This window comes from Entelurus aequoreus, linkage group LG17 (genome assembly GCF_033978785.1).
Source record: "Entelurus aequoreus isolate RoL-2023_Sb linkage group LG17, RoL_Eaeq_v1.1, whole genome shotgun sequence".
NCBI classification, from domain to species: Eukaryota; Metazoa; Chordata; class Actinopteri; order Syngnathiformes; family Syngnathidae; genus Entelurus; species Entelurus aequoreus.
Genome location: NC_084747.1, coordinates 19842768 through 19855266, shown reverse-complemented (window position 1 = coordinate 19855266; position 12499 = coordinate 19842768). Strand labels below are relative to the sequence as shown.

General features: G+C 41.1%; 1 protein-coding gene across 5 annotated transcripts in view; it reads right to left on the bottom strand.

Moving 5' to 3' along the window:
* LOC133632626 (serine/threonine-protein kinase N2-like) overlaps positions 1-12499 on the bottom strand; it is a 35962-nt gene that overhangs the window by 11814 nt on the left and 11649 nt on the right. Inside the window, exons 4-19 of one of the 5 annotated variants that reach the window (XM_062025153.1) lie at positions 11072-11214; positions 10869-11010; positions 10708-10809; positions 10533-10642; positions 6670-6816; positions 6526-6601; positions 6311-6458; positions 6146-6230; positions 2819-2859; positions 2682-2739; positions 2314-2582; positions 2197-2259; positions 2057-2133; positions 1852-1994; positions 1684-1791; positions 1537-1617 (exon numbers count right to left, since the gene is read on the bottom strand). In XM_062025153.1, the coding sequence (XP_061881137.1) occupies positions 1537-1617; positions 1684-1791; positions 1852-1994; positions 2057-2133; positions 2197-2259; positions 2314-2582; positions 2682-2739; positions 2819-2859; positions 6146-6230; positions 6311-6458; positions 6526-6601; positions 6670-6816; positions 10533-10642; positions 10708-10809; positions 10869-11010; positions 11072-11214 (1793 nt within the window). Of the gene's footprint in view, positions 1-1536; positions 1618-1683; positions 1792-1851; positions 1995-2056; positions 2134-2196; positions 2260-2313; positions 2740-2818; positions 2860-6145; positions 6231-6310; positions 6459-6525; positions 6602-6669; positions 6817-10532; positions 10643-10707; positions 10810-10868; positions 11011-11071; positions 11215-12499 lie in introns of all 5 variants that reach the window. The other 4 variants (XM_062025155.1, XM_062025151.1, XM_062025152.1 and 1 more) reach the window with 4 other exon arrangements.

The window sequence follows — 12499 nt, the reverse complement described above, 5'->3', positions numbered from 1 at the left end:
TGTTTAAAGTTGTTGGGTTGTCAAATATGTTTTTAGGTTTTGTGTTGTTAGTGTTTTGTCAAATGTTTTTAAGTTGTTGTGTTGTCAAAGTATTTTGTCAAAGATCTTTTTAAGTTGTTGTGTTGTCAAAGTGTTTTGTTAAAGATGTTTTCAAGTTGTTGTGTTGTCAAATATGTTTTGAGGTTGTTGTGTTGTCAGTGTTTTGTCAAATATGTTTGAGGTTGTTGTGTTGTCAGTGTTTTGTCAAATATGTTTTTAAGTTGTTGTGTTGTCAAAGGTGTTTAAAAAAGCTGTTTTATCAAAGATGTTTTTAAGTTGTTGTGTTGTCAAATCTGTTTTTAAAGATGTTGTGTTGTCAAATGTTTTTTAAGCTTGTTGTTTTGTCAAAAGTTGTTTAAAGTTGTTGTGTTGTCAAATCTGTTTTTAGTTTTGTTGTTGTTAGTGTTTTGTCAAATGTTTTTAAGTTGTTGTGTTGTCAAAGTGTTTTGTCAAAGATGTTTTTAAGTTGTTGTGTTGTCAAAGTGTTTTGTTAAAGATGTTTTCAAGTTGGTGTTTTGCCAAATATGTTTTGAGGTTGTTGTGTTGTCAAAGTGTTTTGTCAAAGATGTTTTTAAGTTGTTGTGTTGTTTAAGGTGTTTTAAAAAATATGTTTTATTAAAGATGTTTTTAAGTTGTTGTGTTGTCAAATCTGTTTTTAAAGATGTTGTGTTGTCAAATGTTTTTTAAGCTTGTTGTGTTGTCAAAAGTGTTGTTTAAAGTTGTTGGGTTGTCAAATATGTTTTTAGGTTTTGTGTTGTTAGTGTTTTGTCAAATGTTTTTAAGTTGTTGTGTTGTCAAAGTGTTTTGTCAAAGATCTTTTTAAGTTGTTGTGTTGTCAAAGTGTTTTGTTAAAGATGTTTTCAAGTTGGTGTGTTGTCAAATATGTTTTGAGGTTGTTGTGTTGTCAAAGTGTTTTGTCAAAGATGTTGTGTTGTTTAAGGTGTATAAAAAAAGCTGTTTTATCAAAGATGTTTTAAGTTGCTGTGTTGTCAAATGTTTTTTAAGCTTGTTGTGTTGTCAAAAGTGTTGTTTAAAGTTGTTGTGTTGTCAAATATGTTTTTAGTTTTTGTGTTGTTAGTGTTTTGTCAAATGTTTTTAAGTTGTTGTGTTGTCAAAGTGTTTTGTTAAAGATGTTTTCAAGTTGTTGTGTTGTCAAATATGTTTTGAGGTTGTTGTGTTGTCAAAGTGTTTTGTCAAAGATGTTTTCAAGTTGTGTTGTCAAAGATATTATTAAGTTGTTGTGTTGTCAGTGTTTTGTGAAAGATGTTTTTAAGTTGTTGTTTTGTTAAAGATGTTTTGAGGTTGTTGTGTTGTCCAAGGTGTATTCATGTGTTACATAAATAATGACCTCTGACATGCAATCATATCACCTGACAAGGTTGTAAACTGGAAGTAGGTGAGAGGTTAAAGTCTAGAGTAAGATGGAGTGTTAATATCTGAGTGGGCCCCGGGCCCCTCTGTAGTGGAAAAGGTGATGGTATGTAACAACATGTCGACCTGAAAGAAAGTCTCTCCCTTCAGCTCGTTGGCGTCTCTCTCTCCAGCACCGAGCCTCTTCAGCGGGTTCTTCTTCAGCAGCTGCGAGGAAACAAAGACAGTTTTGGCGAGTGCGTCCTCGGCCTGAGGCGGCGTGATGGCGTCCACCTTCTGCATGATGGCCACGGCGTCCGGAGGAAGCGAGGCGGGATAGTGGACGTCGTCGTTGACGATGCTGTCGAACACCTCCTCCTCGTCCTCGCCCAGGAAGGGAGACTGGAGCAGGACGGCGAGGGTCAGAGAGGAAGCCACGCCCCCTTGTGGCAAACTACCCACCTCGCCCACCAGCATCTCGTAGATCAGCACGCCCATCCCCCACCAGTCCACGGCCCGCGTGTAGTCGTCGTCCGTCAGAACCTCCGGCGCCAGGAACTCCGGCGTCCCGCAGAAGGTGGATGTCCGGTCTCCGTGAGACATCCCTGCAGAGAAGCAGTGGGGTGAAGTCAGAGTCCGTCCAAGACCAGGTCTGTGCCAGGACCACCTTCTTTACAAAGGCCAAAGTCGGTCATTTTGACGAAGCCGTCGGCGTCCATCAGCAGGTTGTCCAGCTTCAGGTCTCTGCGTTGACAAGACCGAGGGTCAGGTGGCGCTAGCGAGCCCCGGTCCCCGTGCCCGACTCACCTGTAGATGATCCTGTTGCCGTGCAGGAAGTCCAAGGCCAGCAGCACGCAGGCCGAGTAGAACCTGGGGAAGAGTCCGCATCAGAGTACAGACTCGGCTTGGTGACGCCGGACCCACCTGGTCTGCTCCTGGCTGAAGGCCTGGTTGTGGATGTGGATCATGAGGTCCCCCCCGGGGAGGTAGTCCATGACGAAGCACACGTGCTCGCTGGTCTGGAAGCAGGCGTGGAGGTGGACCAGGAAGGGATGGTCGCAGGCGGTGATCATCTGGAAGATCCTCTTCTCGCTCATCAGGCTGTCCACCTCGTCCCGCGTCACCACGTCACTCTTCTTCAGGGCCTTGACGGCGTAGAGTCCGCCGGTCCTGCGGGACTCGGCCAGCAGCACCTGGACACAACATTTCCAAGGGAGACTGACAGGAGAAGACGAGAGAGGACGTGGTGACGCCGCGGGCTGAGACCACGTCCACTGACGGGAGGCCGCTACCTTCCCAAAGTGGCCTCGGCCCAGCACCGACACGTAGCGCAGGTCCTCCACTCGCATCCTGGACCACACGGAGACAAGAAGGTGAGAAGGAGCCCAGAGAACACGTCACCTCCTGGTCTGCTCGTGCTGGTCTTTACTTGGCAGGAGACTCGTCTTCTTCGCTCCTGCTGAAGGACGACTGCAGACACAAATACTTCCTGGTCATCTTCTTAGCATGCTAACCTTTATGCTAGCATTCATCTCATTAGTATAATTGTCCTACTTGGCGCCATCTTGCGTGAATGCTAACTGTTTCCATGTTCACATGCTATCGCTAGCATACTTTCGTAAAATGTTGTTACTTGGCGCCATCTTGCGTGAATGCTAACTGTTTCCATGTTAGCATGCTAACATTTATACTAGCATTTGTCTCATTAGTTTAGTATAATTGCCCTTCTTGGCGCCATCTTGCGTGAATGCTTACTGTTAGCATGCTTGCGTTTGTCTTGCTTGGTGCCATCTTGCGTGAATGCTAACTGTTTCCATGTTCACATGCTAACGTTAGCATGCTTTCGTATAATTTTCTTACTTGGCGCCATCTTGCGTGAATGCTAACTGTATCCATGTTAGCATGCTAACATTTATACTAGCATTCGTCTCAGTATAATTTTCTTACCTGGCGCCATCTTGCATGAATGCTAATTGTTTACATGCTAACGTTAGCAAGCTTTCGTATAATTTTTTCAAATCTTGCCCATCTATCCATCCATTTTCTACCGCTTGTCCCTTACGGGCTACCAGGGGGTGCTGGAGCCTATCCTAACTGTTTCCATTTTAGCATTGTAACATTTATACTTGCATTCGTCTCATTAGTTTAGTATAATTGTCCTACTGGGCGCAATCTTGCATGAATGCTAAATGTTTACATGCTAACGTTAGCATGCTTTCGTATAATTGTCTTACGTGGCGCCATCTTGCGTGAATGCTAACTGTATCCATGTTAGCATGCTAACATTTATACTAGCATTCATTTAATTAGTTTAGTATAATTGTCCTACTTGGCGCCATCTTGCGTGAGTGCTAACTGTTAACATGCTAACGTTAGCATAGTTTCATATAATTTTCTTCCCCCCTACAAAAATCTTACTCCCCCCCCCCCCCCCCCCCCATTTACTTCCGGGGCTGCGTCCAATAAAGTCACAAAGTTGGCTAGGGTCCTTAACCGGCACGCGACTGTCCTGTTTCGCGCCTGTACAAAAAAAAAAACAATAATCGATTTCTTCAGATTCCAGCAGCTGTCAAAGACGAAGTATCCTTCCAGCGGCGGGCAGTCAAAGCCGAAGTGCTATCGATCGCTGTCAATGACGTAAGAGGAAACATGACCACGGAAGTAAATGGGGGGGGGGGGGGGTAAGGTTATTGTAGGGTGGAAGAAATTTGGCGTGACAGCGCCATCTTCGTGAATGCTAACTGTTTCCATGTTCACATGCTAACATTAGCATGTTTTTGTATAATTGTCCTACTTGGCGCCATCTTGCGTGAGTGCTAACTGTTTACATGCTAACGTTAGCATAGTTTCATATGATTTTCTTACTTGGCGATGTCACGCCAAATTTCTTCTCCCCTACAAAAACCTCCCCCCTCTTTTTCTTCCGGGGCTGCGTCCAATAAAGTCACAAAGTTGCCGGGGGTCCTTAACCGGCACGCGTGTCCTGTTTCACGCCTGTACAAAAAAAAACAATAATCGATTTCTTCAGATTACCTGCAAGATGGCACCAAGTGAGGAAATCCATCCATGTTTTTTTAAGGTTTATACCAACAAAATGCTATCGTTAGCACTGTAACACTGCAATATGGTCGAGAATTTCTTTGTCATAAAAGGTTTAAATACGGGGAAAATATGGACAAAATATGGAGAAAGTAGGACAAGAAACTGAAAGAAGAACAAATTACGGGGAAAGAACGACATAATACGGAGAAAGAAGTACAAAAAACAGAAAGAAGTACAAAAAAAGGGGGAAATGGACAAAACACAGGGAAAGAAGGACAATAAACATGGAAAGGACAAAATACGGAGAAAGAAAAACAAAATACAGAGATAAGACAAACGGGGAAAGAAGGACAAAATACGGAGAAAGAAAAACAAAATACAGAGATAAGACAATAAACGGGGAAAGAAGTACAAAAAACGGAGAAAGAAGTACAAAAAACGGGGGAAAAGGACAAAACACAGGGAAAGAAGGACAATAAACATGGAAAGGACAAAATACGGAGAAAGAAAAACAAAATACAGAGATAAGACAAACGGGGAACGAAGGACAAAATACGGGGAAAGAAGGACAAAATATGGGGAAAGAAGTACAAAAAATGGGGGTAATGGACAAAATACAGGGAAAGAAGGACAATAAACAGAGAGAAAGACAAATGTGGAGAAAGAAGGACAAAATACAGAGATAGAAGGACAATAAACGGGGAAAGAAGTACAACAAATAAGGAAAGGACAAAATATGGGAAAAGAAGGACAAAATACGGGGAAAGAAGGATACAAAAAACGGAGAAAGAAGTACAAAAAATGGGGGGAAATGGACAAAATACAGGGAAAGAAGGACAATAAACAGAAAGAAAGACAAAATACAGAGAAAGACAATAAACGGGAAAAGAAGGACAAAATACGGAGATAGAAGGACAATAAACAGGGAAAGAAGTACAACAAACGGGGAAAGGACAAAATACGTGGAAAGAAGGAGACAAAATACGGAGAATGAAGGACAAAATATGGGAAAGAAAGACAAAATACGGAGAAAGAAGTACAAAAAATGGGGGGAAATGGACAAAATACAGGGAAAGAAGAACAATAAACAGAAAGAAAGACAAAATACGGAGAAAGAAGTTCAAAATACAGAGAAAGACAATAAACGGGAAAAGAAGGAGACAAAATACGGAGAAAGAAGGACAAAATACAGAGATAGAAGGACAATAAACAGGGAAAGAAGTACAACAAACGGGGAAAGGACAAAATACGGGGAAAGGAGACAAAATATGGAGAAAGAAGGACAAAATACGGGAAAAGAAAGACAAAATACGGAGAAAGAAGTACAAAAAATGGGGGAAAATGGACAAAATACAGGGAAAGAAGAACAATAAACAGAAAGAAAGACAAAATACAGAGAAAGAAGTTCAAAATACAGAGAAAGACAATAAACGGGGAAAGAAGTACAACAAACGGGGAAAGGACAAAATACGGGAAAAGAAGGACAAAATATGGGGAAAGAAGAAGACAAAATACAGGAAAAGAAAGACAAAGTAAGGGGAAAGAAGGATAAAATTTGGGTAAAGGACAAAATTCGGAGAAAGAAGGAGCCAAAATAAAGGGGAAAGAAGGACAAACGGTAAAAGAAGTACAAAATACGGGGAAGGAAGGAAAACAACTGGAAAAGGAGGACAAAATAGGGGACAGAAGGACCAAAGAGGACAAAAGTGCTCACCAGCTGCCCTTGAAGCAAGACTGTGGTTGAGGCCCGGTGGTCGCCCTGTGTCGCCTCCTGCTGGCAGGGAGGACTTCTGTCCTCACTGCACGAGGAGAAAAAAAGATCACATGACGTGTTCTCCGTCAATCGTCGCTCACGTCGCCAGATACGATGGTTCCTCACCTGGGTGGCGTGCGCTCGGCGGCGATGGCAGCGGCGAGGGCGGAGCTGAGCGTGCTGAAGGAGGCGTAGCGAGGGATGACGTTCATCATCAGGTGACCCCAGGTGGTGAAGTTCATGTTCATCTGAGCCGCACGCACAAACTTCTTACCTGACACACGTTTATGTTGATATCAGCTGCACACTGACTCCTCTAAACTCCATCCCATAATGTGTACCTCTCTCTTTGGTGAAGATGCATCTCTGACGTCTGAGTTTGGGCGGATGTTCTACCAGCACGTCCACCAGGCGACACTTTACATCATCAACAATAGTTGTTGTGATAAACAATAATAATAATTGACACCAGCAGAAGAAGTCACCTGGACGTGGAGGAGACCTCGTGGTTCCAGACGCCACACATGCGAGGACCAGGTCTGGTGGTCCAGCAGCTCCTCCAGGCGCAGGAAGACCACGCCACACATGGTCTCCTCGTCCCGCCAGAAGACGTCCACCTCCAGCTCCCGGGACTGCGGCAGAGCAAGGTTAGACGCACGTTACATGTGGACAATGTCTCCCTCTGCAGGTCACTACAGGAACTGCCACCATCATTTAACACACTTGTCACTGCTTATGAAGTCTGCATATTGTACACGTTTTTTTTGACTTAGTCTAATTCGTCATTAATAATTGTGTGAATGTTCCAAAACAATTCCCAGAATTCCAGGTTTTCCCGGACATTTTTCCCATTCAAAATGAATTGGCCATTTTTCAAACTTCCACCATTTGCACATTTTTCAACCGATTCAAACCATTCCACCTTCAACATATTCCACTCATCCTGGACATTCAAACTAACATCTTTCCACGTTCCAAACCAAATTCCGGTTTTCCTGGGAATGCACACCCTTCAACATTCAAACTATTCTTACATTCTGTCAGCATTTTAGTTGTACTTCAGCATTGGAGCATTCACATGCAATTCCTGCAGGAATTGCCTCATCTAGTTAAATATAATGACATTATTTTAAAAGTAAATACATACAATTATATAAAGTGATGTAAATAAAATATATGAAAATAATACATTTCATAGAATGTCTGCATGCAACACCTCCCCCTGCTGGTCGCAAAAAGAACTGGCAATAAATGACTTAATAATTTCAGTTATAAATACGGTCCTGTAAATATATTAATATTTGTAAATAAATATTGACAGGAAGTTTCTAAAATATGGACACATTTTTTTTAGATTTACTTAGACTAATAAGTAATGAATAATTACATTTAATAACATTTATTTAAAAAAATATATACATCAAAATACGTCAGATCAGACACATAAAATAAATAATAAATTTAATGTTACATATGGACAACGTCTGCATTCAACATATGTGCAACAGCTTCCCCTGCTGGTCACAACAGGAACTGCCACGATTATTTAATACAGTTGTCAATGCTGTAACATTATTAAGTATTGACATACGCATATATTGTACACATTTTATTGACTTAGCCTAATTTTTAATGAATAATTAAATTTGATGACATTTTAAAAATAAATACATAAAATTACATAAGATGATGTACATAAAATATATAAAATAATACATTTAAAAGAATGTGAGAATGTTACATATGGAAAATGTCTGCATCCAACGGCTTTCCCTGCTGGTTTTTGATTGATTGATTGATTGAGACTTTTATTAGTAGGTTGCACAGTGAAGTACATATTCCGTACAATTGACCACTAAATGGTAACACCCGAATAAGTTTTTCAACTTGTTTAAGTCGGGGTCCAAATGGATTCATGATACAGATATATACTATCAGATATATACTATCATCATAATACAGTCATCACACAAGATAATCATCAGGGTATATAAATGGAATTATTTACAATCCGGGGTGTGTGTGTGTGTGTGGGGGGGGGGGGGGTGTTAGGTTTGGTTGTTATCATCAGTCATCAACAATTGAGAACAGAGAAATGGATATTGAAACAGTGTAGGTCTGACTTGGTAGGATATGTACAGCAAGTAGTGGACAGAGAGAGAGAGAGATCAGAAAAAGTATCTACATTTGATTATTAACAATTCGGGGAGGGTGTTAGTTTAGGGTTGAAGTTGGTCACAAAAGGAACTGACAGTATATGACGTCATCTCGACTGAACGTGTAATACTGTACTTTAAATAATGAATATACTTTATGCAGTAATTTTCAAGGTATTCCTGGACATATTATGTATTTACTGTTCTTTAAGTTTTGCCTTTTAGGTCATCAATAAAAAGGAAAAATGCAATACATTAATTTTATTTTAAATCCATCCATCCATTCATTTTTTCCCGCTTGTCCCTTTTGGGGTCGCGGGGGGTCACTGGAGCCTATCTCAGCTGCATTCGGGCGGTAGGCGGGGTTAATTTTATTTGAAATGTATGATGAAAATAAAAACACATTAGGGACATTCCTTAAATATGTTTTATATATTGGAACTAAATGTGTACATTTTAAATTAGAGTGTAAATGTATTTATCTTGGCAAATAAATGTTACACTTGTGTTATAACAACAAGTTAAAAAGAAACAAAAAATAAAATATGAAATTGATTTTTTTTAATGAAATAATAAATACAAATAATATTAAAACATGTTTTAGCTCAAAATAAAAAAAATATTATTAATATGTATTGAAATACTTTTTTATATTATATAAGATACACTTTAATTATCCCACATGAGGGAAATTTTTTTAGTTATTAAGATTATTTTTAACTAACTAACTAACTAGTAGAGGCAATTTAAAATTTCAGTAGAAATGTCATGTGAATGCTAAAGAGCCAAAGTCAAACTGAAATGCTAACAGTTAGCACAACAGTAAAGTAAGAAAAAATATGAGCAAAATGAGCTGAAAAAACCCCCCAAAAAGCTAGCATGCTAAGAGTACTACGCTAACAATATTATGCTAACAGTTAGCATTAGTGAAATGCCAAAATATATGACACTAAGGCATACTTGCCAACCCTCCCGTTTTTAGCGGGAGAATCCCGGTATTCAGCGCCTCTCCCGACAACCTCCCGGCAGAGATTTTCTCCCGACAAACTCCCGGTATTCAGCCGGAGCTGGAGGCCACGCCCCCTCCAGCTCAATGCGGACCTGAGACTGAGTGGGGACAGCCTGTTCACACGTCCGCTTTCCCACAATATAAACAGCTTGCCTGCCCAATGACGTCATAACATCTAGGGCTTTTAGAGAGTAGAGTGGACAACTGCGCACACAACAAGGAGACGAAGCAGAAGAACGAGGAAATTACAGACATGGCGACGCCGTCGACGAGCAAGATGAAGAAATACGCTTGCAAGTTCCAAAACGAATGGAAACAAGAATTTCAGTTCATCCAGGACAGTTCGAAGGGGAAGGTGTATGTTGCCTGTAAATATGTAGAACAGACTTCTCCATTGAACACGGTGGCCGAAATGATATACTCATCATGAACGGAGAAGTTAAACAGGACAATACTGCCATCTAATGGATAGCCACCGGAACACTGAAATTCAAGTATTTCTTTTATGTAAATAAAATAAATAAATATACATATATATATATAGCTAGAATTCACTGAAAGTCAAGTATTTCATATATATATATATATATATATATATATAAGTATTTCATATATATATATATATATATATATATATATATATATATATATATATATATATATATATATATATATATATATATATATATATATATATATGAAATACTTGAGTTGGTGAATTCTAGCTGTAAATAACCACGCCCCCAACCACATATGTGAACTCATGCTGAGAATACTATGCTAACATGCTAACGATAATATGTGTACAGTTAACAGTGAAATACCAAAATATATTAAACTGAATTGTATACCTATTACCTACTAAAATAGCTAAAAAGCTAGCATGCTAATTTTGGCATGCTAAAATGCTAACTGTAACATGCATCAAGTACCAGCATATGACTTAGGTGCAGACCTACACATGTAGCTAAAATAAGCTAGCATACTAACATTAGCATGCTAACAGGTATCATTTATCAAGTAACAAAATATTTGACGCTGAGGTGTCAAAATGCAAAATGAGCAAAAAAGCTAGCATGCTAATATTACAATGCTAACGGTTGTGTTAAAAAATTAGCAACAGTCCTCACTTTGGACCCCCCTGTGGTAGAGTATTGGTATTACCAGACAGATGTGGACTCACTCTCTCCAGTTGGAGACAGAAGGTCTGATCCCAGGTCAGCTTGGCCGCACTGGTCCATGGCGTCCTGTCCACCGGTCTGCCGTCCAGCCTCAGCACGGCGCTGGTCTGGGCTGCTCAGTCCACACAAATGTGGGTCTGGCACGTCAGAGCGTCTCCTTGGGAAGGAGGACCTTACCTGAAGGTGTGGCAGCAGCCGGGGACTCCTCGGGGACCCGGTCCAGGTGAATCGGAGGACACAAGAGGTCCTCACATCCGAGGAGTCGGACTTCCAGCTTCCCTGAAGGAACAAACGTGCTCATGAAAGTCTTTAAATCAAAATTTTTAATAATTTCTTACCCGTTAATGACGGCGGTCTGCTGGACAAGATGGCCGCCGGGCGCTTGTGGACCGACTCCACCCTCCCGTCGTGCAGGCACGTCTCCACGGCGACGCGCAGCAAACTCAACTTCTGGGAAGAATCGCGCTCTCGGATCTCCGCCTGCATGGCGTCAAGAGGACAGACTTGGTACGCGCTGCTGTTTTTGGCGGCAAAACCGTACCTCTGCGCGGTCAGGCGAGGACGTCTCCTCGGTCCGCCTGAGGAGGTCCTTGGCCCGCTCCCAGGCCTCGTGTTCTCTCTGCATGTAGTACTGCAGCTCGGCCAGGCGGGCGTCCTCCGGGCTGACGGCCGGCTGAGACGCCCCTAAAGACAGAGAGACACTTGAACGCATCGTTTGTCTGTAGCACTGTAGCATCTTACGCTAGCATGCTAACACGTGAGTCAACAATGAAATATGTATGCTAATACACTGCTTAGGATTTACTAACATGCTAGTCTACAATCAGAGATACGGTATGTTGATTAATACAGTGTTTTTCAACCACTGTGCCGCGGCACGCTAGTGTACCGTGAGATATTGTCTGGTGTGCCGTGGGAGATTATGTAATTTCGCCTAATTGGGTTAAAAATATTTTTTGCAAACCAGTAATTATAATCCGTAAATGTGCTGTTGTTGAGTGTCTGTACTGTCTAGAGCTCGGCAGAGTAACCGTGTAATATTCTTCCATATCAGTAGGTAGCAGCATGTAGCTAATTGCTTTGTAGATGTCGGAACGACGACAATGGTTTGCAATCCAATCAATCCAATCCACTTTATTTATATAGCACATTTACACAACAAGAATGTTTCCAAAGTGCTGCACAGCCATCTTAAAAACAATATTATGCTCCACCAATGACTGAATAAAAACAAAAATAAATGAATTGAAAACCAATATAAAAACAATATAAAAAAAATAATTATGATTAAAAAAACGATTTCAAAGGGTAAAACCAATTAAAACAGTAAAATAGAAATCAAAATTTATAAAAAAAAACACAGAGGACAACAGAGGACAGAATACCACACAACTCACGTAGTGTTGTTTGCAGGTAAAAATGCTTGAACTAAAAATAAACTAAAGGCGTAACACAACATAAACACAACAGAACAAATACCCAGAACCCTTTGTAGTACTAACTCTTCCGGGACACTACAAAATACAACCCCGCTACCACCAAACTCCCCCCCCCCTCCCCCCCCCTCCCCCCCACACACACACACACCTTGTAGCGTTGCGGAAGAGTTAGTGCTGCAAAGGATTCTGGGTATCTGTCCTGTTGTGTTTATGTTGTGTTACGGTGCGGATGTTCTCCCGAAATGTGTTTGTCATTCTTGTTTGGTGTGGGTTCACAGTGTGGCGCATATTTCTAACAGGGTTAAAGTTGTTTATACGTCAACCCTCAGTGTAACCTGTATGGCTGTTGATCAAGTATGCCCTGCATTCACTCGCGTGTGTGTGCAGAGGCCGCACATATTATGTGACTGGGCCAGCACTCGTTGAACTGGATGAAAAGCGGACGTGACGATTTTCGGGAGGGGCACCGAAATTTGTGAGTCTCCCGGGAGGGTTAGCAAGTATGAGAATTAGCGGTGAATGCGGTGTTA